The following is a 25,679-nucleotide window of genomic DNA, read 5'->3' on the forward strand; positions in this document are numbered from 1 at the left end:
CACCAGTGTCTCTGAAGCTTACAAAAAGCTGTTGACTCTCAGGCAGCCCAGGGAAGGGCCCACAAAACCACAGTGGGATACACCTTGCACCCCAGACAAGGAATGGGAACCTTTCTCTAGCTAGGGTCCTACTGACCCAGCACCCCACTGAGCCTTCCTGCACCCATGGCCAGCAGTCCAAGGCAATGTGCTCCACTGAAACCCTGTGCTCATCCCACACAACAGCAGCACCGGCCACTACCCTCCAACTGAGGGGAGCCAGGCGCCCAGTTTTGGGGGCCACATGCAGCAGAAGTCACTCAAATGGAAAGAGAGTGATTTTTGCATTTGAATTTGTAGGGCTACTCTGCCCTCCCACCCCTGGCAGCTCCAAGACTGGCTGTAACAGCAGGGGTGACCATCCCACAGAGAACAGCCATGCCTGCCCCAGGGCCACTGTGCCCTGCAAGGCATGTGCTGTGAACAAGCACTGGCCAGACATTGTTGCACCACACTGAATCAGCACAGAGATGCTAAAAAGCCCTGGAAGCCTATCCAGCCAAATCCCTCTTATGCCAACCCCCAAATTCACATCTGCATGATATAGGAGCACTGCAAGCAGGTTATTTATTCTGTTAATTGATCCAACCAGTGAACATAAAAGAGCACCCCAAGTACAGTTAAACAGTCTGAAGCGTAGGGGAAAAAATTAAACCCACAACAAACAAATAAATCCCAGATACATCAAACTACAAGAAGCAAAGATAGTCAAACTGTACTCTTTGGGTTCTAACAGAGTTCAAACACTCTCATTTCACACAAGGAAACAAAGACTCTTAGTCTTTTATCTTTAAAATGTGCTTAGCAAATTGCTCAAGAGGTTTTGAATTGGTTTTGTAAAGAAACACAACATAGTTGCTGGAGCACTTTAGATGTAATTTCAGTATTTACTGTAACCAGTAAAGAGTTTCAGAAGGATCTGAATTACATACGTACCTCTAGTTGGACATAGTACTTCGCCTTGAGTTCAAAATAAGGTCTGTGGAAAAACAAAGAACGGTTGTTTACAATCACTGGGACTGAATGCAGTGTATTGGTGTGGGAGCTGCTCTCTTTGTAGCACTAACACAGCTATTTTGTGTATCACTGCCATCCCAAGAGACCACTATCCAGTAGATGGAACACCTACACATGCTCTCAGTGTCTCTCTCTTACTCCCTAATGCATCTATTTCTCATGGGTCTTTTGACCTAAATACAAATTGCCAAATTCCAGCTTTTGGAGCTGACAGCATAATTCTTCGAGGTCTAGATTCTGCAACATATTTAAATGTAACATCCAGCTTCAGGCATAGGCATCTTCTCTCTATACAGCTAATTTCTGAGCCCACGGCACATGTAAATTCCTACAGAAGGTGAACCTGCTCTGTGTTCAGGTAGAGGGGGTGGAGGGGCAGTTCTTGGTGTTTCAGTGAAGGATAGAGTGTGAAGAGAGGTCAGAGCACCACATACAAAGGCACAGCACTTCGCAACAGTGGCCCACCAGGCATTTCCCTGAACTTGTTTATAAGGTTGCAAGAGGACAGTACAAGAGCCGCAGTACAATGCCTAGAAGCCACTTTCCACCCTCAAAGTTTTGAAGGCCATAAACCAATACCATCTGATACAACACTGATCAGGAAAGAAAAAAAAAAAAAAACCCTGTTATTTCAGCAGGGCTCACTACCCTCCTCCCCTCTCAGAAGCTGTCCTCTTCTGAAAGTAGGGGAAAGATAAACAATCAGATATGGCTTTACATGAAATAGAATATTAACTACCCCTGTTGTGTTTCTACCCTGAGAGCAAGGCTCTTCTGAGCTGTAAGCCCTACACAGCAGCAGTTTGGACTGTGCACTGGAATTCAGGAGTGTGAAATTGTGGCTTTCTGATCCTATATTCTTTGAAGGCTTGAATTCACCATACAGTCTAACACAAAATAACTGAGTTGTTTTTCCATTAGAGTAGGCTATTTCCAGCTCTGATACTTCTAAGCACCCTCTCACCATCACCAGGGGCACACAGCCAAGTCCTGCTGCTTCCAGTGGCACTGATCCGGCCAAAGTGCACCTCTGCCTTCCCTCAGTGGGACATCACCCTGCCAAAGGCTACACAGATGCACCTGCCAGGCCAAATAGAACACTGCAGGGGAGAATTTGGATCCAACAGAGAAAGGATCCTACAGGCATACCCCAAAGCAATGGTAGCACACAGACACTGACAGAATGGTGCTGCAGGGAAACACACAGAGGGAAAGCAATGAAACCCACTCGCCTCAAAGGACCTGATTCTCAACCTTCCTTGCCCTGGTGCCTGTTGGGAGAGAACAGCCAGGCCTGAGCCCTAAGCTCCCACTAGCTTCCACAAGCCTTGGGAAGAGTTCCCCCTCTGTCAGCGACAAGTACATGTGTGTCTGCATGCTGTGAAAAAACAACACATACCTGCCTGTGTGTGTATACACAAATACACACACGTGGACATACAAGCAGGAATGTTTACTTGCTACAGGGAGAAAAAACACCACCTCAGCCCCTGAAAGGAGCCCAAGAGCCTGACACGCAGGAGCTGGCACATAAACACTGCTGCTCCCTCGTGGCTCACACACAGCCAGGCACCTGCTGCCAGCAGGAAGCAGGGCACTGGCAGGGGAGGCACTCCCATGTCCGGGGTCCCTTCACTCCCTGACATCCATGGCCTGTAAGCACTGGGGGCTGCTCTGTAACTCAGCAGGGATGGCCTGTAACTCAGGGATGCAAGCGCTGTCCTACATCCCCGGCTGGCTGCGCCTGGGGCGCTGCACAAAGTGCTTCTCAGGTAGGTGACAGGAAGACTGAAAGACACCATGCACAAGTCAGCAGAGCAGAAAGTGTCTTCCAAAAACCAGCTAACACAGGCAGGTTCATTATCCTAGAGGCACTGGGCCAGAAGATCTGGTAACTGTTAAGAACATGCAGCCGTATGCACATTTACAGATCACAAGCAAGCAAACACCCAAAAAACTAAATTAAAAGGAAAATCAAACCAAAACTATCCAATAATCCTTTGCTCATCAACTTTACATGGCAAAATATCTAAATGACTTTTCTCCAGGATGTCTCAGTCTTGCTTTCAAAATAGTAATGCTTTAAGCTTTGTAATCCCAACTGAAGCACGGAGCAAATGCAAATCAATTTCTGCCTGAAAGAGAGCAACTCATTCAGCGTGTCTATCCACAGATTTAAAGAGATGAACAAAAGGCCAGAAAGGTCTAAGTGTTAAAGCCAGTGCTCCCACACCAGCCAGGGAACAGGTCAGAGCAGGATGCTGGTGTTAAATCCTTCCTGAAAAGCAGCTAGAGGCCAGCTACACCCTACAATACAAACAGCTGCAAATTCAGCAGCCTCATTTCCCAGTTTCTGTAGCCATTTAAGAGCACTGATGTTTTCAGCTCAGCTGCAATTTTCCTTTATGTGAAAATTGCAGTGCTGGGAGATGACTGACCTTTCCAACATCCCTATGTAGCATAACTTCAGAGACATCCACGACTATTTGTGCCACCAGGGATCTTTCATGTCAGTACTAGGTTAGAGGTGGCATTTCTGTACACCCTTTATTAATGGATCTCCAAAACACCCTACCTAGATGGTTTGTGCTGCAGTCAGCCCTGCTGAGAGACAAAAGAATACACTGGGATCCTTCACAGAAGTGGAAACCAGCTTGGCCCAAGGAGAATAACAAGACACCACTCTGAGGGTAGTTCCAGCAAAGAAATGAAAACTCAGAGGCACGTCACACAAGAGGCAGCTGGGACACCAGGCTCCACACCATCATAAAAAGGTACGTAGGACAACACTGACAACTTAATCACTGTCTTTATTTTAAATCTTATTGCAAGGAAGGAACTCCCAGCAGCCAAAACTGTTCTCAGATATTGCCCTTCTCCAGAGGAATCTGTCATTTAGTGATCTGATGACGGTTTTCACAGGCCCTGTGCAGTGCTAGACAAACAGCATGCAGCTCATTCTAGGAAGTCACACCACTACACTGTTTCAGCAAACATGCTTGAATCTTGTTTGAGAAGTGCTAATCCTTTCTTGAATTGAGCAAACGCCATCAAAATAGATTTTTAGCTGACCGATTTCACCAAAAAGTAATTTTTAGATGGAGGGGATTAAAAGCTAAATACAACAAGCAGATTGTTTAGACAAGCCACAGTCTGGAAATATTAAAAAAAAAAAGACTGTGAAATATAAAGAGGATTAAGAATTGGTTGTAAACAGGGCCAAAATTTTAAACAGGTTGTGAGCAAAAAGCTGTTTCACTTCCCTGCAAGAGAGCCAAACGGCACAGCAAATGCAGGCACAGTTATTAATGACACGAGCAGTTTAGCCATGCCTTCTGAAGGGTGTTTCCTTCCCCCAGGACGGCTCTCACACTGCTTTGCCATGGCAGCAGCAGGAAGTAAACAAGCCTGGTGTACAGCACCTTACACCCCTGCAGTCTCACACCTTTCAGCTGTCATTTGCTTTGTTGCTCTCCTAACTAAAAATAAGAATTGTGAGCAATCCTAGGCTGTGAAACATCCACACAGAGCTGTGCAGACAGCCCCTGTGTGGATCCCATGCACCTGTTCCTCAAATCACACACCACCAAGGAGTTCAGAGCACCAGAACAAGACCAAGATGCTGCTTTGAAAAGGCTTCCTATCCCATGTGGTTCACTAGTCCATCACATCATCACGGTGTTTCAAAAGACACTTAGAAGGACAACAAGGACAAATACCAGTGCCAGTTGTGCTGTGAGGCTGCTACACACAGAGAGGAACCCAAAGAGCAATACACTTTCACAAGTTCAAAACCCCCACAGAATAGGTATTTCCCCCAAACACTTTTCACCACTAAACTTCTCTCCAAATGTAAAACATACTTTGATTTATTGATGGCTCTTTTCAGCTTCTTCTCCAGCTGTTTCATCCTTCCCATGGCAGCATTGTATTTGGCTGCAGTCTCCTTGTGAACCAACTCACTTCTCGTTTTGGTCTGTTCTGCCTCCATGACCTTCAAGAGGGGGAAAAAAAACCAGGTTGAGCAGCAAGATACAATGATCCACTTCTTACCATTTCAATTAACAGCAACTTTATAATCTCTCCCATCAGCTCATGTCAGGAAAGTGCGGGTATAGAAAAAAATTACCTCCAGTGAACCTACTTAAAAGTCTTTCTTCAGAAGAGCAGCAGGTCTTCAAACATGTGTAAATTATGACAAAGGTGTTACAGCTTTTCACAGAACCCCTCTTACAGGAAGTTCAGAAGACCCTCAGCTGGTGGAATCATCCATTTTTAACCTAGTTGGATATTCACAAGTGGAGCAACACTAGCAGAAGTCACCCAGTTACATTCAGCAGCAATGTTTCTGTTCCCTCCTGCTTCTCTCCCCCAAACCTGACTTTCCCAGCAGAGAGCTTGCTGGTTGCTCAGCTCCTGGCTGCAGCCCCATCACTCTGGAAAGGGCTGAACACCAACCACAGCAGAGGGAGGACTCAATTACAGTTTGGCCTGAAAAACCAGTCACTAGAAAACAAGATTACTCTTCTCTTAAAGCAGCTAACATGCCTGAAATCACAGTTTCAACACAGAAAATGCAAAGGAAGGCTGAAGCCCTGCACTGCCACCCCCATGACGCAGACAAGGAAAGTTATGCTGATGACCAGCCCCTATCCTCATGTATCAAGAGATCCAGAACACAAATCTGATAAGGAGCAGCTGAGAGCTGGGTTTGTTTTGCCTGGAGAAAAGGAGGCTCAGGGGGACCTTATTGCTCACTACAACCCCCTGAAAGGAGGGTGTAGCCAGTGGGAATCGGCCTCTTCTCCCCAGTAACAAGCTATAGGAAAGAGGAAAGGGCTTCCAGTTGCTCCAGGGGAGGTTTAGATTGGGTATTAGGAAAAAGGTTTTCACTGAAAGGGTTGTCAAGCATTGGAAGAGGAAAAGTAAATGTCCCTCCATTAGCTGCACTTTTGGTATCACATAGCCACGCCTAATTTTATGAAGGGTATTTTAATTCTCCAAATTTGAGATGTCAGAGGTGTAAGTCAGAAAATGCATTTGATTTAGTGCATTTTATTTAACGCACTTTATTTAGTCAAGATCCAGACAGGGAAGTGACTGGTTTTCCTAAAATCAGAAAAGTGGTGACACCTCTTTGTTGGTCTGGCAATGCGGGGGGAAAGCAGGTGATTTTTTTAAGCTTCCTGTTTTGCATCTATGAAGGTATTCATACAAAAAATGGCAGGACTTGATTTTCTCCAGTACTGGATTATGAAATGCCTCGGCTGTGATACCAACTACTCCACAACTTTACACAAATTTGCTCCACCTGGCTCCCACCACCAGACTGTGCATCCGAGCTCTCATATGCAGAGAGAATATTCAAAAAAACTTGATTTTAAATAACCTCACCCACAAAGCTCTAATTTTTTGAAAAAGTGTGCTAGTCCTCCCAAACCTAAGGCTGAACTGAACAAGGAAAAGAGATGGTCAGCTCTGACTCACCTGGGTCACTGTTCCTCTCAGCAAAACTGACATATTGTCCTTTCTGATGCCCAAACCAAAGAGTGAAACTGCCAAAGCCACCAGCACTAACTCAGAGCTCTTGCTGCCACAACTGGAGGACACATTTTTCTCATCTGCACACACCACTCATTATTAAAGAAAGGAATTGCTACAGAACTACTTGAAAGTATGAGAAATAAAGGATCTTTTGATCAGATATAAAACAACATACTCAACTCCAACATCCTTCAACTTTCCTCCAACTTTCTTATATATATGGCATCCATTTTCAAAGAAAGTGAAAAAGAAAAAAAAAATCCATCAGGTTCATAATATATTCTCTCCTGCATCCTGAAAAATAAACTGCAGCCTCTTATCTCAAACAACTGTTTTAAAGCCAGTTGGTGCAATGACTTGCCTCAGTGAAACATGTCAGACAAGGCTGGCTTTAATGTGGAAGTCTCTTAAATTAAACTGCAGTCTCCAAAGACTGCACAGAAGGTGGTTCATCTTCCTTCTAGAGTGGCAAGAAAGCTGCAATTTAAAACCGCCGTAAGCTTCAAAATAATGGAGCCACTGGAATTTGCCGATGCTCAGTTACATGTCAGTTCCTCCCTCACAGCTGTTCTTGGGGCAAAATTACCATAAACTTTGATATCTGGGATAAATCACATGATAATAAGTAAGACCAACGCCAGGGTTGTAAAGCAGGTTAGGTGTCCAGTATCATGCTGATTTTTCAAATGTTTCATATCAAACATCACAGAAATGCTTGAACCCTGCAGAATGGGATTTGAAGATGACAAATTGCAAACGCTTCAAAATATCTGACAAAATGTGGAATTTGCTGCCGGGCATATAAACCCACATTCATTATCATTTCCAGAAAGAAAGGCGAAAGAAATTCATCCTTTTGAGAAATCAGTGACGAAAGGAAATCCCTCTTTCCCCCTACCCCTTTGTTTCCTGTGGGAATTCTGTCCTCATGGTCACATTATCCACCCAAGTCTGCAGAGACAGCCTGTCCCCTTTCCCTGGGACAGCAGCTCAAGGTGCATGCCCGAGGCTGAGGATAATACCTGGGGGATTGTAAGGTTCTTCTGCAGGGATCCATCACCTGCCAAGAGGCATTTAAGCACTTCCTCAAACAAGAAGAAACAAGAGAGATCTTCCACCCCGCCACAAAAACCAAACAGCCTTTAAGTGGAGAACCTGTCCATCAGGGCTGGTAGACAGAAACAAACTGCAAACAATGCTGCCACCTCTGCAGCTGGGAAGTTCAACGTAAGACCAGCTAGGCAAACTCCTCACCTCCTTAAGAAGGCTCAGAAAAAGACAGACAGGCTTGTGTAGGAAAGAAATACTTTTTATTAGAGCTAATAATACATTTGGTGAAAAAACTGCAGTGTCATATGGACTTGTAAACAAGCTCTTGGTCACAGTTCCCAAATAAGCTGGTTTGTCTAACCCAAGTACTTCTACCACCCATCTTGCCTTGTAAATGCTCCTCAGCCATCACACTTAGAAAAAGGCAGAAAAACAAGTGAGGATGACACCTCTTCAAACAAAGGCTGCTCAAGACACATCTCACCTCCTGACACTGTACCTGCCTTTCAGCTCACCCTTGGGGTGCGCAGGGGACATACTCTTACACAAAAACACCCAGAGTGGATGAACTTCCAAGATACCCACACAACCACCAGACACCCCTGTAGCCCTTGCCTGTCCCTAACTACTGGATCACCTACTCCAAGCAGAACTCGCTCTCCCAGATACCACAAGCTACAAGATACAGGCAAACAAAGCAGGCAAAACTCCCCAACACAGGGATTGATCAATTCCTCTTCTCTCCCACCCTCTACTTCCTACCCAGCTGTCTGGAAAAAGAAGGTCAATGTAGAATATATATTTACCATCAGTAAGTCTGTACAAGCAGCTTTGTTTCATCCAAAACATTTCCAACATCTGAAGTAAAAATGGACTCCAGGCAATATTTTCAGTAATAACAGATGCAAAAAACAATTTTATCAGTGGAGTTGAGCAAAGCTGACCATCTAAGCCAGAGGAATTACTCTGGATGACTTTTCTTTCACAAAACATTAAACTGATTGTTCTTCTAGGGGAAGAATTAAAAATAAAAGAGGAAAGAGACAATGCAGTATCAGTAAACCAGGAGGAGAGAATCAAAAATACGAGGGATTGCAAAAAATCAATGCATTTCCAGGATAAATGACAGAGGGATCAGGACAAGGAAGCCTGTGGGGTTTTGGTTCTTTCTTTCACAGGCATTTCTTCTCCCCCTTTTTCCTCTAAGTTTTTCTAGCTGCAGGAAGTATCTCTCCTCTCTACATCACGAAAGCACCCACACATCTTACACTGACAGATGGTACTTCACAGTGTAATATGAAAGGGAGCTTCACAAGCCAAATTAATCCAAGAGGGAGCATGCCTCCTCCCTCTTTTACTCTCCCCTCATCCTCTCCTTTTTAAAATGTCTCATGATCAAGAGCCAAAACATTTCTTCTCCCTGCCAGGATTTATGAACTCAACGTATCTCAGCAAAGACTGTAAAAGCAGAACCTTTTTAAGACTGCAGATTGCATCAGCAATTAGAAATTAGTGATTTCTCTTGAAATTCATGAAGGGTCTTCCTTTCTACTCCAGCTTGTATCAAACTAGAGGTAACACATCTGTCAGTACTTTCCTTTTGTACATCTTTATGAATTATTTTCAATAGGAACATAAATCCCTCCAAAATTAAATATCCTTTGGTTCTCTCACAGGACTCTTTCACAGCCCTGCTCTCTGCACCCTAAACCACAGAATTACAATTTAAGGTACAAACAGGCCGGTACCCACTAGCAAAAACATCATCTCCAAATTTTAAAGAGACACTGCAGTCACCAAAATCCTGATAAGCCAGTGGCTAAGAGTGAATAGTATTCTTTCTCCCCAGGCAGCTTAAGAGCTCATCAAGCCTGTCTACATTTACATTATAATCAACAGAGAATTTATCTTAAAATGAATTTGCCCCTCTGGCCACATGAATTGCTCTCCAGACACCACTTATTGATCAGACAGCCTTTCATCATAATGGAACTTTTGGCAAGTAATTGTGATACACAGTCAGGTTCTAGACACGACACCGATGAGCTGAATTCCAATCTAAGTGTCATTACCTTCAATACCTTTCTTTCTCACATCTGTGGAAAAATGCACATTTAGAAGAAAAACACAGGACTTTACCCCAAAATACACATCAAGGTAAGAGCAGAAGTGGGCAAAGCAGCTGCCTGACTTGCAGAATTGCACCACAGTCCAGTGCTTCTCTCTTGTGAACACTTAGCTCAAGCACAGACATTTGCAGGGATTAGCTGCATCTTCACAGGCAGGTAGGCAGGAATCCAGCTCCTATTTATGCTCCCAGCCTCCTTCAGAAACACAGCTCAAACTGCAAGGTGCAAAGAAATTTCTGAGTGACAGCCTATACTCCATGTACATGTTCATGCTGGTTCTGTCTGCTCCATGAATAGAAAGACATTCCACACATTCTGCTTCCAGCTCACCCAGGAAAAACAAAATTTCAGTAACTCTCCCATTTCACATCAGTTGAATTGTATGATTTTCTAGATCAGTGGCTACAACAGCCTTGTTTACAGAAGCCCAATAGGTTGTCACATCGAAAATAACGTTAATAGCTTTTCAGACTATCAAGACATCAAAAAGCAATTACAACTGCAACCCTTATCTCTATTTCCTCCCATTGGGGGTCTGGGAACAGCATTTCCTGTTTGGTACCCTGGAACCCAAGTCTTTGTCTGTATCCATTAGGTCAAGTGCAAAAGTAACCTGGCAGCACTTCCACACATAGCTGTGTGAGAAATGAGTTTCTCATTTGTTCTCTTGCCTACCCTTTTTCTTTATGCTTTCTGTTTATGGTGTTTGTCAGCTACCAAGCTGCTACAGGGCTCAGGTTTGGTTCCAAGTTTCAGATTAATTCAGTAAAGCCTGCTCCCTCTGCCTAAGAACAGCAAATACAACCAGGCCATTTACTCTGGCCTGACACTTCTATCAGAAGAGAAACAAATGAATTAGTAGCCCACATCTAACATTTAGCTCAGAGGTACTTTTCTGCATTTGAGTCCTTGCTGTAAAAGACCCAGTGCAAGATTATTCTCTGCCCAGTAGAACTGTCATTTATAAATGCATGCAAAGAAAGCTAGAAAATCCAAATAACCAGAGTGCAAAAGCTTTCTCCAAGAGCAATTTTATATGTGCAAGTAGAAGATATCTATTTCTTAATGCTCAGCCTTCACCCCAAGAAACATTTTTTCCATGGGTGATTTCTAATGTAATAAATAGTTAATGATCTGAGTTGTCAGTGACACTGCAGCAGTCAAGGAGAAGTTCTGTTCTAAAAGATCTCATCCTCTAACCTCTTTATCCATAGCTTGGTAGGGAAAGTCAATGTTTCTGCTCCCTGAGACCCCAGTTCAGCCTCACTGAACACTAAGCACTTCATTAACTGCATGCACTGAAGCCAAGTGAAGTTTTCACTCCACTCTTAGAGAAGATATAAAACTCAGTCAAGCACTCCAAACAAACTAATGTTGGGTGTGTTCAGTCAGGACTTCCAACAGCATTTTCACCCTTCTTGGCTCTGGCCTCAACCTTAAGACCTCCACCACAGCTAATGAAAGTCACAAGACAAAGTTCTGTGGAACTCTGAGAACCTGCTGCACCATGGAAAGGTGCAGATGGGTGCTTTCTGGGAAATGAGTTTACCCAGACTATTTTAAGCTCCAGGAATTGTTGGACAACAGGTTTTCCATTCATGGAGCCCTCAGCTGCTCTGTAAGTCCAGTCAGTGCCTAGGAGATGTTACAGCTGCACTAAGTACACCTAAGTTCCCCATTTACAGTTCAGCTGTAACAAATCAGAGACATTACGGCCTGAATCAGTCCCACAACAAGCAGGTATCCTGCAATCATGGTACCTATCAACACCACCAGCAGGACTCCACCGAACACTGCCAGCAGCCATCTGCTGCTCTGAATCACTGGGTTTGCTCATCTCAGGTGCACACCTCTCACAGACTGTCAGGGAACAAACAAGGGTTGTAGAAGGACACAAGGATGCCTTTGAAATAGCAAGGAAAAGAAGAATTCAATTGTACTCTCAAGCTGCCATTGTTTCTTTTGTCACCCACCCCAACACAAGTTTTTGTTATGCCAGCTAGAGAGTGGCAGATGTGATTGCTGTCACTGTCCACCAACACTCAGTAGTTTAGCAGTCAGGAGCTCTAAGCGACTCCTTAAACGCTTTTGGTTTTCTCATCTATCAATTCCGAGAACCAAAATTATCTATTTCTGGACTTTGTTCATACTGAGCAGGGACTACAGCAAGGGAAAAGGACAGCTGGCACACACACACTGCAAAGGTGGGGCTCCCCTCGTAAACACAGAGGTCACCAGATCTGCAAATGCCAAATTATAACAGGGACAATAACACAAACAGTGTCCTGGAGTTCATCTTCTCATTAATATATACCAGGTTTTCTATCTCTCCCCCACACACAGCCAACATCCCTTCTGTTCCCTGTTACTTCATCAGGCAGCTGGATTTTAAAATTCACTCTGAAATAGAGGCTTTCTTATAACTGAGAAGCTTCTGCAACAGAACAGAGCTGTTGCACTCAGGACTGCAAGACAATATGAGCATTGTATGGCATGATAGCATGTTTGGAGTGGCAAGCTCAGCTTTACTGGCACATTAAGGAAATGGGAGAACAAAGGTTTTTAACTTCGATTTTTGGTTCTTTTATGTTAAAATAAACCTTTCTGCCTTTTTTTTTTAACAGAGAAAAGACAAATGACAGGAAAATTCTTCCTGACATCTGCTAAAAAGAATACTGCCTTTCTTTGTTTGTGCATCTCTTCTGTAGGTTTAAAAAGACTTTACAAAGCAGGTAGGACCTTTCTAAATTCCAAAGTTAATTCAGAATAAAGCAGCATGCAAGTTTAAAATGCAACCCACAATTCTGAGTGTGTTGCAATTTGAAATTCTACATTCAAATACACATTTCTGAAGGAAAGTTCCACTTAGTCCATTACTAAGAACAGGTTATACTAAAACTGGAACATGTCCCTGTTTTTCCAGGGTAACCACTCCCATAACACATGTATTCAGGAACAGGCATCCCCACGCAATTATTCTGGCACAACTCCAAATGCAGATATGCCTTAAGACATTGTTTATCCCTATAAAATAGATGGTAATAACTTTTTATTTCGTGTAGAGAGCTGCTCCACTACTACAGCACCACCAGACAGAGTTGTCTAAGAAGCAGCCAAGGCCCAGATCCTTTAACCTTAGGCTTCATAATTTTCATAGCTTCATTTCCTACATGTCATGTATCTGGACTGAAAGAAAAATTCTGTCTTTCAGAAATTGGGCCTCATACACCACAGGAGAACACGAAGTATGAGAAAGGCAGATGCTGGGGCAAGTCTGTATTACCCTCTGAGTAGCGTGGTTGAGCATCTCTTGCCAGGCAGAGTCAAACTGACGCTTGTCATCCTCCAGCAGCCTCTGCTCAGCCAGCGAAATTGTCTCCTTGGCAGCACGCAGCACCTCAGTGGCCCTCTGGAAGTCCTGGGTCGCCCTCTGAGCCTCCAGCTGCGCCTAAGGGGAAAAAAGAAAGGTTGGGATCAGAGACAAAGGAACCTCCACAGTCACATTTAGAAGATGCATGACGCTAATCCCAAGACTTTTTAAAAGAGACACACCGGTGCCACTGTTTCCCAAACTTTTACTTGAAATGACGTATTTTTCACTGGAGTAAGTCCTGCTAAGACAGCAGCTCCCACCCAAAGAGGTCATTTGCCAAGAAGTGTCTCATGGTGTTTGTGATCAAAAAACTCACAGCTGATGGCCTACAAATAAGCACCTAGCTGAGAGATAATACCTAATGATGTAGGTTTAATCAGTGATAAACAAACCAAAAGAAAGTGAAACTGCAAACTAGTGGCATGTCAAGAATATACTGAGAATGGCACTCCCTGAGTTTAGTCAGGGTGGATTTTTATCTGATACACCATTAACCACACTGAGGAAATATTTTGGAATTATTACCTCGCTATAAAGAATAAACAAGTTCTCTGAGATGGTGACTGCTTAATTCTTTGGGCATTTTTTGCTTTGCTTTACTGAACACAACTGGGGCAGTAAGTCCCCAGCACACAGACACAAGAATAACCAAAGGAATTTTTTCTACATTATATATTTCATAGATTTTTATTTAAAGGAGTATTTCTGAGCTGTTTTGCTCAGAAATACAACCCTTCCAATACAAGCCTCACATTCAATTAATTGAACATTCAGCACTGTGAAGACAGTTTGCATTTACACTTCAATGATTTTTCAAAAATAAACTGGAATTACCCAGCCCATACCTAGGAGAAATGTCTTTGACCAGACCTGACTGAGCAAAATAATGAATAAAACTTGACATATCATGATATATACAGAAGAAATCTGAGAATCAAACATGAGAAAGGACTCTGACATACACAACACTACACTGAGGAAGACAAAAGTCTTATGAATAAAGGAAGAGGTGAAGAAATGGTGGTCATTTGGGAAGTGGCTAAAAATTCCTGATACAAAATAAGTGGAACAATGGTGCATTTCTTCAGCAACCAGCTGGCAACACCCCCTCAACACCAGCTGCAAACACCACTACTTGAGACACCACAGTTACTTTTAAAGGTAATGGAAAAAACCCTCCCTCCCTGCCCCGTGGCAGAGGAGATGGACTCATAATTTAAACACAAGTCTCAAAAGGAAATAAAGCACACTAAGTTTCCCTCACAATGTCCTGAAATAGCAGCAAGCTCTTCTTACTTCCTTTCCTCTCTCACATAGAGGTACTTCACCCCAAGGTAACCATGCAAAAATAGGAATTATGTGTCAGAGGTCCTTCAGTTACTAGCTAGAAAGGGAAATTAAAGTCATCACAATCAGAGCAGTAATTTCCTTCCAACCAAGGTCCCTGATGCATTTCCTTCTGAAGTGGCTGGTGCTGTTTTCCACAGAGCAGTTCATCTAACCATGATGCCCTTTGCTGTTTTCAGGCAGTTTACACCTTATCACCCTGCCTACAGCCTTTGTGAAGGGTCAGGGCACTCAAGTGTTAATTTCCACGCAGAACTGCACATTCCAAGGCAGCACAGATCTTTGGGCCAAGGTCAGTGGATGAACAGCATCCTGGTACAAGTTCAGTGCCAACATGGTCTCTTCTCCTCTCTGAAAAAAACCACACATCTCATCCTCATCACCCCAGTCACCAGCTGTCTTTTTCAAATGTATTAATACATTTTATAAATTCAGAATAAGCCAGACTATAGAAGATTTTTATTTAGCCAACTAACCTAAACCATGATACCCAGCAAGCACAAGAAAGCCATCTGAGGATCTTTAAACAAGGCTTCCAACAAAGAATACAGCAAAAAGCCTGAATTTTAATCCCCGTAATATCTACTAAATTTTTCCGTCCAGTAATTTTGACCTATGCTAGTAAAGGAATCAAATACAAATAATGGCCAAAAGTATCCCATAGAAGTAGTTTGAGATGGAATTTTACGATGGGAAATAAAATGCAAGACTCCAGTAAGAGCCTGCAGCAAGCACTGTAGAACAATGCTGAGGATGTTTGGAGGAAGAGCAAGACCGAGTTTCATGGAAGACCCTACGAGAGGAAACCAGGTCCCAGTAGCTTCCAGCAATAAGGCTGTGAAGGCAGCTTCAGCTCCTTGGCTGCCCTGCTGCATGAGCAGGCCTGCCCATGCAAGAAATGACCTACAGACACACAAAACCAGACTGGAGACCCATTTCTGGCACAGCCAGAACCTCCTCAGCAAGAAACTGCTTTCGAAACTCAGTACAACCAGATCCCAGGGGCAGTGCAAGCACAGAAGTACAGAAGTTTTCTCACCGTAACTGCATCAGCACTTGAAAGTTTCTGTTGGCACAGATACCTGGGTCAGGGATCAAGACATCTGAGCCAGCAAAAAGCCTGCAGAGCATTAGGAGCTGAAATACTTAATCCCCATGGAAAAAAAAACCTTTTAGTGGTAGCTTGCTGTACCAGTAGCTCTTCTGATGAAGGCCTTCACAGACAATTGACTCTAAAACAGGAAAACTGTCTTTATGACAAAAAAAATAGAAGCCAAATTTAGAATTCAGTTAGATTTCTGCTTGCACCTGGACCTGTAGGACAATGACAGCTGGAGCTGCTAACAGGTAGGCCCACAACTCTAGACCCATAACCCACTCAGCTTCACGCCCTCTAACTGCGTGGGTAAATGGAAAACTGAAACAAAACCATACTTAAACACTCCCTCCCAGCTGCATCTGTTGAATACTACTCTGCAGTGGCAATTTAGAAACACTGCTTTGTTTTTGAGCAACAGAGTTAGTCCACATAGCAATTTAGCTTCAACAGTTATCTCAAGTCAGTCTACAGTCTTGACTTTAGGCAGCTTACTGAAAGTCTGAGAAAAAAAAATACTAGGGTAAAGAATGATACATTTGTCATTAGAAAAACATCAACAGGTTTGTGGCTTTGCCAATGTGAAAAAGGATACTCAAACACTTTCTTCTGTGTTCTAGTACAGTTACCCAATAATTAGCCTTCATTTAAAACTCCCTCCAGCATGTACAAGTTGTTTTGCACCATCACCAACAGGTTGCTCTCAGTCTCAAGCCTGCAGGTCACTCCATTTGATGGAAAAGAGAATACCATGTTCTTCACGTGCTTTTAAAACCACAGAGAAACCAGCAGGAGCTTGTGTCTCCATCCAGCCTCCTTATATTGCACATAAACTTTACCACTGTTTCTCTCAAGACTAAAATCCAAAATTCCAATGAATGACTGAAAACTAGGTTGTCTTTCATCACAAACTTGTGTTTGAGTCGAGAGAGGTTTAGCCTTGGGGTAGAACGAAAGCAAATGTACTAGGGATGAGGACAAAAATTGCTGAGAGAGGTTGCAGGCAAGTAGGATGTCAACTTTCTGCCTGTCATCCATATCACTGGTGCTTGATGGAGTCTACTCAATACAGAAGTGAGGATCTCTTTCATTATAGCCAGAAGAGCCAGTCCAGTGAAACTTCTTTTTGAAAATGAGCAAGTCCTGACACCATGGGAATTAGGGGACCTGTGCCCGAGCCCCCACTGCCACAGTGATACTGCTCACTGTGGCTCACAATCAGTGCTTTCTGCCAGGAAACTCAACTGAATGTCTTCACCACTGCAGACCCTTCCTGTATCAGTGTAAAATATAAAATGGGAGTCCTGAAGAAATGCAATTAGGCAGCCACAGAGATTGAAGCTAAGGAGAATCTCACTGTCACAGCACATCTGTCACATGCCATCCACACAGAGCATCAACTCTCAGTGCCACTCTGTTCGTCCCTCTTCTGCAACTCAGTCTTCTATAAGCAACCAGCTCCAAACACATCTGCCATAACAGCAAATCCCTTCCCTACGACCAGCAGCACATCCAGAAGTCCTGCTCTGCCCACTCAGTCCCCTCCGCAAGGCCAAGAGCTCCCTCTCCACTGCTATCCACCCTGTGCTGTTCTGCACGTGTGACCTCCTCTCACCAGCTCACCTGCCTGCCTGATCTCCCTGGCTCTGACACGCACAGCCCTGAACTCCCAGGCAGCTCCCAAAGACTCAGAAGTGACATGCAGCAGCAGCACCCACAGAAGCAAATCGTGCACTGTGGCATAAAACATGTCAGCTCAGAAAACAAATTATGGAAAATTAAAGGGGTACTGACAGGGCTCATAACTGCAAGCTATTAATATATTCCTGAAAGGTGCTCGATCCTGACAAATCCCTTTTGAGGGACAAAAGCTGCAGCCACATGGGCAGTCCTCTGCTTAGCCTACACAGGGCCTTGCACAGAAGGGAACCATGCACAACAGCAAGATTATGTTGTCAGCTAGAAATTTAAAAAGCGCTAGGCCATGGCAAGCTAACGGAAGAAAACAAAACAGGCACTTTTCAAATGTAGTCCTCCTCAAACCGTCAGCAGCATACAGACATCTGCTTGTCCATTTTCAGAGCAGAAAACTGTGCACTCTTTCATTATTAAATACAATTTTCTGGTTAGTCCACACAGCTTCTGTTGACCCAAACCCTCTTTGTAATCAGAGCCCTTGCCCAGCTGCTAACAGAGGATTGTTCCCCACCTTCCTATATGTGTCTTGAGCCTGTGACATCTCTCCATTGCATCTCATCTCTGATTTTTGTTTTTATTTCTGCACAGTATCACTGAAGCACGGTACAACAGAGCTATAACATTCCTCTGAGGTTAGCCAACACCTAAAGTACCCTGCTAGGCACTGCTCACACACCTGCACATAGCCAACAGCCCAGCCAGGCTGCCCCAAACAGACACAGAAGGTTTATTTTGTGGAGACAAGCCTATGTAGAATTTCTCCCCTTGGCCAGCCTCACCAGAGAACCAGACCTCAAGTATGATATTTCATGAAAAGGGTATCATTACACAACTAGAAATTTTGCCATTAAAAACATCAGTCAGCAAAGATCAGGTATTTTCAAAATTGGCTTCTCACTTATCCAGGTGAATCTATCTCATCCTGCACTGCCAAGGCCTTGTCATCCACTTTATTTCAGCATCTCTGAGTTATTGCCAATGAAAGACATGAACAACCTCTGTTTACGAAATTACCATAAGCTGGAACGTGAAGAGAACACACAGCTGCTGCTCAGAACAAGGCACCAGCACACCATGTGCTGGCCCAAGGCCTTTGCTCTAGAAAGCACTTGTTTGTTCCTGTGAAACCAATGTTTCTCCCACTCATTCATCTTTAAAACAATAGTTTAATTACTACCAGCAAACATGTACTGGATTACTAGCAAATAGATAATGATAAACTGTGTTCCAATTCCACTCTTCAGAAGGAATCACATTTCAGATGTTTTCATTCTGGCTCCCTTTCCTTTTAACAATACCCCACATTAATTTGCTGCACAAAGTACAACAGGGACCACGTTTTGAAACAGGAACTTTACTCCATCAATCGCCCACCAGAGCTGCTGCAGCACTGCCTGTCTCCAGGGATCCCTGTGATGGCAGTGACTGCACCAGGGCATCCTGCACAAGCTTCTGGCAGGGAGAGGACAGCAGGATCACCACTCACTGACCTCAGCATCCCCACCTTACCCACCACTGCAGCAGATTCAGTGATTCAGAAGCCTGCAAGGTGAAGGCATTTGAGTGCTCACAGCACCACGCACAGCAACACTCACACACTCACAGCAACAACTCACAGCCACTGAGTGCTGCTGTTTCATCTTCAGTTTTCCTCAACCTGTTTTAATTTAGCTGGCAGGCAGGAACAAGAGCAGCAGCCCAGATGTCAGCACAAGGGCTCATAATGCTCAACATCCAAACAAACAACAACCATGACACCGGCACAGCTCCATCTGCAAATGACACCAGGTCAGAGGAGGTGGCTGAAAAGGCAGAACCTCAGCCTAGATGGACCTTGTGAAACTTGACAGGGCCAAGAGACACTTCACAACAAGGAGACCTGTGGAGTCCTGAATTTGTGGTGGAATAATCCCACAGTCAGCCCTGTCAAAAAGGACTTGCACATTAAAACAGGTGTCAGGTTGAGAAAGCTGAGCAGGTGCAGTCTCACTGCGAGTAATGCAAACCATGCCCTAGGCTGAGAGGGCCGTGACTGGCCAATCCTGCAGACAGGTTACACAGAGAGGTTTCAAATCCCCATCTCTGGCAGCAAAGCCATGGCTGATGCAATCCAGCAACGCGATAGTTCTGCTTTGGGCAAAAAGGTGGGATCTGATGACCTCCAAAGGTCCTGTGCAACCAATATTTCTAATACCACCATTTCTAATTGCAAATACCACCATTTTTTTCCTTAGGTTCTCAAAATCAGAACATTTTTGCAAAAACTTTGTAAAGATGCTGAATGTTCTCCTGGATACTCAGACACATTTTATTTTCCTGAATAAATAGACTAGTGGTGCAACTAGGGGCTAAGGGGTTTGTTTGCTTTTCTTAAGGACCTGCCCTTCTTCAGGACTTTCCTTCTTATGACTTTCCTTTCCCGTGTGTCCCTACAGCTTAAAAACTGTGATCCAAACCAGAGCTAAAAAGTAGTAAAAACACCCCAGAAACCCCCTCTAGCTATACTTTTATAAACAGCTTCTAAAATCCAAGGCCTTAGGAGTGACCTCATTTTGACAGATCTACGAGGACTGAGCTATATAATCTATGATGACTGTTTGCATCAAAAAATACAGTCTCTCAAGAGTCTGAAATCTTGTGTTCTTTAAGCAGTTTATTATAAAGCTATACAATTGAATATGGGTTAGATTTTGTTTTTTCAAAAACACATTGAAAGATTTTTAACTGTATAGAGAAGACAAAGGGGAGGAAAAGGTGAAAACAAGACTTGCTAGAGTTTGGTGAAACACAGACCATCTCCTCCCTGCTGCATAACTAGTGAAATGCCTATGGAACACTAAAATCATGTGTCCCTTAGTCTCTGCTTTTGATTAGGTGTCTAATTCTTGTGCTGGGCTTTTTGGTCCCCTACATGCATCCAACTCTTCTCTTCTAACAAACAAACTGCTGTAGAACTGACCTGACTCCTGGTTGTGTTACATTCCTGTAGTCTATAAAAAGGTGCAGAAAATAAGAGCAGACCTACAAAGCATGTTTCAAGAGACATCTAGCTCTGTGCTAAAGTTAGCTGGTATGTGTAACTCCTTTAAGACAGGATCACGAGTGTGTTCGAAAACTCAGAAGGTTCAGAGCACAACCAGGAGCTCATTCATTAGCTGCGTCTTTAACCAGCATGCAGGATGCTGGACTCCTTAGAGGCAGAATCCCACCTCCCTTCTTTGGGAGCTGTGGAAGGAAATGAGAAGGAAAATATCTGAAGACACAGTTCCCTTAAACACTGTTAAGACCAGTTCTGGACTGGACTGAACAATCAGCTGCCAGCCCTTCTCTGTTCTCTGGTAGCTCCCATCTAGATTATAACCAGGATCTTGTGAAACAAGGGCAAGGATATCCTTGCTGAGCTGATCATTGCCACTGTGCAGCCAGTCATCTGAAACCTGCTGGTCTCACTGAAACCTAACTGGTTTTAACTGATGTAGCTCCTTGCCTTACAGAACAGGGAGGCAATGCTCACTTGGGCAGAGAGACTGCATGGGACACACTACCCCAAGCCTTTTGCCCCTCCCTTGTTTTTCATGTGGCTGTTGAGAGATGCTGGTGTGCTTGGAGTTACTCACACTAATTAACCAGTCTATGGCACCACAACATGACAAATGGTTCAGTCTAGTACCATCCAGGCACAGCCTTCTTGGGCATTCACTGCCATCTGCTTGCTAGTTGTGCAATTGTTTGGGGCCAAAATTATTAACCTGTTGCTTTCTGGAAGAGGAGATGATAGAATATGTACAGGTTGTGAACCCCCAGATAAAAGATCTTAGTAAGAGAGAAAAACACCAAGATAATCCTCTCTGCTCTGTGCACCTGCACTCTGAGAGCTTAGGCAGTGAGTCAGCGAGTCTAGAGCTTACAGCTGGTTTCTAGGTTTACAGAGGCTCTACATGCTCATCTGCACCTGGCAGCAGTCTGCTTGGCTGGAATTAAATATAGAAGCAAGGAACAACTCCCACAAATACACCCTGCAAGAGAGGTACACCGCCTGCTGTAGTGGCTTTTGCTAATTATCCAAGATAATCAACATTCAGCACACACAGATGCAACAGGTATGTTCAGGAGAAACACTGGATCCTTGTCTCATGTAACTGCCACCAAAGCAGCACGTGTTTTTAAGTAGCAGTTTCCAGGGTGTTGGCAAGGGATTGGCAGCCAGGTTCCAAAAGCACATCTTGTGCATGCATACTGGCATAAGCAAGGACAAGGCATGTGGGTAGGAGTTTCACCTGGCTGATGGGCTGTTCCAGACATGTTCTCCCAGTTCCCAGAAAGCCTCACACCCACCAGCAACTGCCTGTCCTCAAGACCAGGAATATGGTCTGGAAGAACGTTCTAGGCTGACCTTGTCCACCTTTGCATGCTCACAGATACTTTTGAGACAGTCATTCTCCTAAGAGACATGGTGAAGGTAACTATTGACCCTTCAACATTTCTCCTAGTCCAATTACACAGCTCCCTAGCACAGGTGAATAACAGGCTTGCTTCACTTAAACAGAGAAGTTGCAGGTGGTGTCCTGGACTAATGAAGGGCTAAGTCCATTCCTCGAAGGAAAACGTCTAGGTAGAAGCAGGAATAGGTAATATGTCCATTTCACTTCACAGCAATCAAATCCTCCTTTGAGAACAAGCCATTTCACCAAATTATAAGAACCTACCAAAACAAACCAAACAGCAAAACAATAAACAACCACCAGAAGCAGACACAGCTAAAAGAGGTGAACATTTCTTCTACATCCTGGCAGCAAAACTTCTTGTTTAATAGTACAACTTTTTGTTTGCTGCAATTGAGATGTATTTCTTACAGAAACTAAGTCGATGCAGAGCCATTCCCACATGCTAGTTTCCTCATACATTCCTAATAATTCCTAATAATTTATTTCCTAATAAATTAGACTCTTCAGATAATCTTTGTCAGCGAGAACAGACAAAAGCTCCAAAGTTCATACTGTTTTACTAAAAGTCATAACGAAACACACCCAGAAGGCAGTAATCAACATCCATATCACATCTGTTTTGGCAGCAGACCTCAGCATAAGCATTTTTCACTCCAAAATAAACTCCCACCTATTTAGACCACTGTACACAATAAAGACTTGGTTGGCTGAAAAAATTCCTCAAAGCTGCAAGACTTGTGCTGCCTTCAGCAGTCATCCCTCAGCAAGTATCACACAAAAGAAATACATAGGCTATCACCCTGACCTCAAGCCACCCAGGCTCAAATGCCAACTACTATTTTAACAGATCATCCTATCTGTGGTTTACAATCTCTTGAAATAGCCCTCACTAGAGGCCAGGAAAAAAAAATAGGAGAGGAAATGGTGAGAGACAACAAAGCAAAGCAACCTTGCCTTTAAATTGTTTTTTTCCTGTAGGTTTGTGTTTTGGCAATAGCTGTGCAAGTGTTACACAAAAGAATGCACAACCTAATCTCTCAGGTTTTTCCAAACTGAAGAGGATGTAAAATGATGTTATTCAAATCTTCATACAACAGCAGAGGAGAAGAGGGATTCTGTTCTATTTTCACATTTCAGCACCCTTTGAGAGCTGCTTACACCTTCCTGCCAGTTCCAGCATCTGTTATTTTATCTGTGGCTAAGCATAATAGTCAGACCGCCTATATCACCGCTTTCTGCCTAAATCAGGTGAAATCTATCAAAAAACCCCAAATTCTTCTGCATCAGCAGTCTCCTTGTTACTCCAAAGAACTGAGGGTATTTCCACACCAACTTAACTCAGTATTCCATTACTTCAGACCTACTTGCACAATATTTCAAGTATTTCATAATGGAAAAAAAAACATTCTTGAAGGTAGGAAAAATAATTAGGTCACTTAATTACCAACAATTAATGGAGAGGAGGTTGAACAGCTATCTGGCTTTGAACTACTGCCATCCACTATGGCTGAAAATTGATGGAGGCTCTGTAGGGTTGGAGAAATGGGAGAAAGACACCAAAAGAAAGAGTAAATTTTTTCATCTCTCCTAGATGAATACTTCAAAATAGTTTAAAAAGTATTTTCTTCTACTTCTGCAAAGAAAGTAGAAGAGGGAAGAACCTCTAATTTACAGTCAAGAAATTCACACGATGGAGCCCTCCAAGGCACATCAGCAAATAACCTTAAGAAAACCAATTCCAGGTTTTGTATCAATATCTTATACAACCATCCCTCCACAGAACTGCACTCACACAAACCAGAAATATAAGGTGTATGAATACCAACCCAGAATAACTAGGCCCATTCACTGAGGCTCAGAGAGACAAGGGTGATCTAACTTTTAGAGGGGGACACGCAGACACACAGAACTTACTGGCACAGGTATTTCAACAAGAAAGTGCTTAAAATTAGTTCCCACTATCCAAATGTGCCAGGAACACTGTACTTGCAGATGATATTGTTAGAGATGCCACCTCCTCTGCAGGAAACATAAGCAACACAGCACTAACTCTGAATCACGTAAGGATTTTTTTCCATTCATCTGAAAAGTAGCAGTTGTCACTGTTCCCAAACATGGGACAGATTAAGAGGGTAAAAACCTGCCAGCCACACTGACCTACTGTCCTGCATCAGTAAGGTTGATGGGAAGACAAACACATTAAGGAGCTTTCCTTCACAGGTCAGATCTTTGGCATAACTTTCCCAAGCTGACCAGGCAACATCTGTTATCTTCTCAGCAGTTTAAGGACACCCAGTTTGACACACTCCAATACCACACTGCTCAACCAGGTGACACAGCCAGAACACAAAAGTCATATTGAGTAAGGCTTTAAGTAAATAAATAATGTTAATAAATCAGCCAGGCAAAACCTAGCTTGTTGACCCAGGTAAGTGACCCCGAGTTCTCTGCTTCCTAGGCTTTGTTGCTACTTTGGCCTGAAGGAAAATGCAACAGAACCACGACTCAAGACAAAATACCGTTTTCAAGTTCTAAGCATTCAGGTGGAGCAAAGAGAGTGCACCAAGCACAAGCTCTGTGCAGCAGCAGTGGGACAGTGAACACTGATGCAGGGTAGTGACTCCCACATGCTGCTCACAGGGTTTCAAATGCAACTGCACAAACACGACAGGAGAGCACAAGGGGCACTCCATCAAACTTTGAACACAGCAAAACGTTTGCCTGACTGAATCCAAAGTACATCCTGCTTTAGAAAAAGCTTACAAAATTCAGTGGATTCCCTGGTGAAAGTCCAGGAAGTGACTCCTCACCCTCAATAATAAAGTTATAGATTCCCTTGCTTGGCTAATGCCCTCTTCAGCCATGCATGATGTGGGAAGAGAGATTAATATACTGAGAATGGCCTTTGGGATCACAGCAGTGGGAACTCCACATTTCACAAGAGGACTGACGTCATATAAGCATGGTTTCCCCAAGATTTAATGATGTGTTTTGTAATAAAAAAATTAAAAACATTGGTGGGAAGAAGGGGTTCAGACCTAGAGCAGGCCCATAGGGAGCAAAAAGGAAAAAAAGGACACAAAACTTCGTAGGCAAGCAGGTACAACACACAGCCTCAATGCTTCATATCCTTTCAGGCACTTCTCGCACAGCTCGCTGACATCTCAGTCCCTTACTATTTCTTCACAGCACTGAGCTTCCCAATTGCTCACACGGCAAATTCCATGCCCTTTGTCCCTCAGAGGCACACCAGCCATCTCTTCCCAGGCAAGGCTACTCCTGCCTGCCTGCCTCAGCAGTAACCAAGGAAAGTCCCAGTTCAGGAAGAGAGCTGCTGCTTCACCACCCCGTCAATCCAAGTAATCTAAAAATCACAGCCATTTCCACGTGGTTGATTTACAGACCTGGAGAGTGAATCACTTCTCATGCCATTCTCTCCACCTTCCTAATCCAGACATCATTCCCTCCCATCTCCCACCCCAAGACCCACCAGGGCAGCTACAAGACAGCATCCTCAGTTAAAAGGGCAGTCAGCACAGCAGGACACAAACAACACAACCCGCACTGCCAGCCTAGACTAGTTATTGCAAAAGGCCAGAGCAGCAACATCCATCCAAAACACAAATAATACAAAATGCAAAAAAAAAGTCCTAGTGATCACACAAGGGGAATGGCTTTAAACTAAAAGGGGAAAGATTTAGATTATGTGTTAGGAAGAAATGATTTACTCAGAGAGTACTGAGGCACTGTAACAAGTTGCCCAGAGCAGTTGTGGATGACCCATCCCTGGAAGTGTTCAAGGACAGGATGGCTTCGGCATTGAGCAACCTGGTCTAGTGGGTGGCACCTATGCCCATGGCAGGTGTGCTGGAACTTGTTAATATTTAAGGTCCCTTCTAACCCAAACCATTTCATGATTGTATGATTACTTAACAACAGTA

General features: G+C 43.7%; 1 protein-coding gene across 1 annotated transcript in view; it reads right to left on the minus strand.

The window, feature by feature from the left end:
• SH3BP5 (SH3 domain binding protein 5) overlaps nt 1-25,679 on the minus strand; it is a 51,392-nt gene that overhangs the window by 6,633 nt on the left and 19,080 nt on the right. The window contains exons 4-6 of the mRNA XM_063408165.1: nt 13,063-13,227; nt 4,920-5,050; nt 976-1,018 (exon numbers count right to left, since the gene is read on the minus strand). Of these exons, the coding sequence (XP_063264235.1) occupies nt 976-1,018; nt 4,920-5,050; nt 13,063-13,227 (339 nt within the window). The remainder of the gene's footprint in view (nt 1-975; nt 1,019-4,919; nt 5,051-13,062; nt 13,228-25,679) is intronic.

This window comes from Prinia subflava, chromosome 1, assembly GCF_021018805.1.
Source record: "Prinia subflava isolate CZ2003 ecotype Zambia chromosome 1, Cam_Psub_1.2, whole genome shotgun sequence".
NCBI classification, from domain to species: domain Eukaryota; kingdom Metazoa; phylum Chordata; class Aves; order Passeriformes; family Cisticolidae; genus Prinia; species Prinia subflava.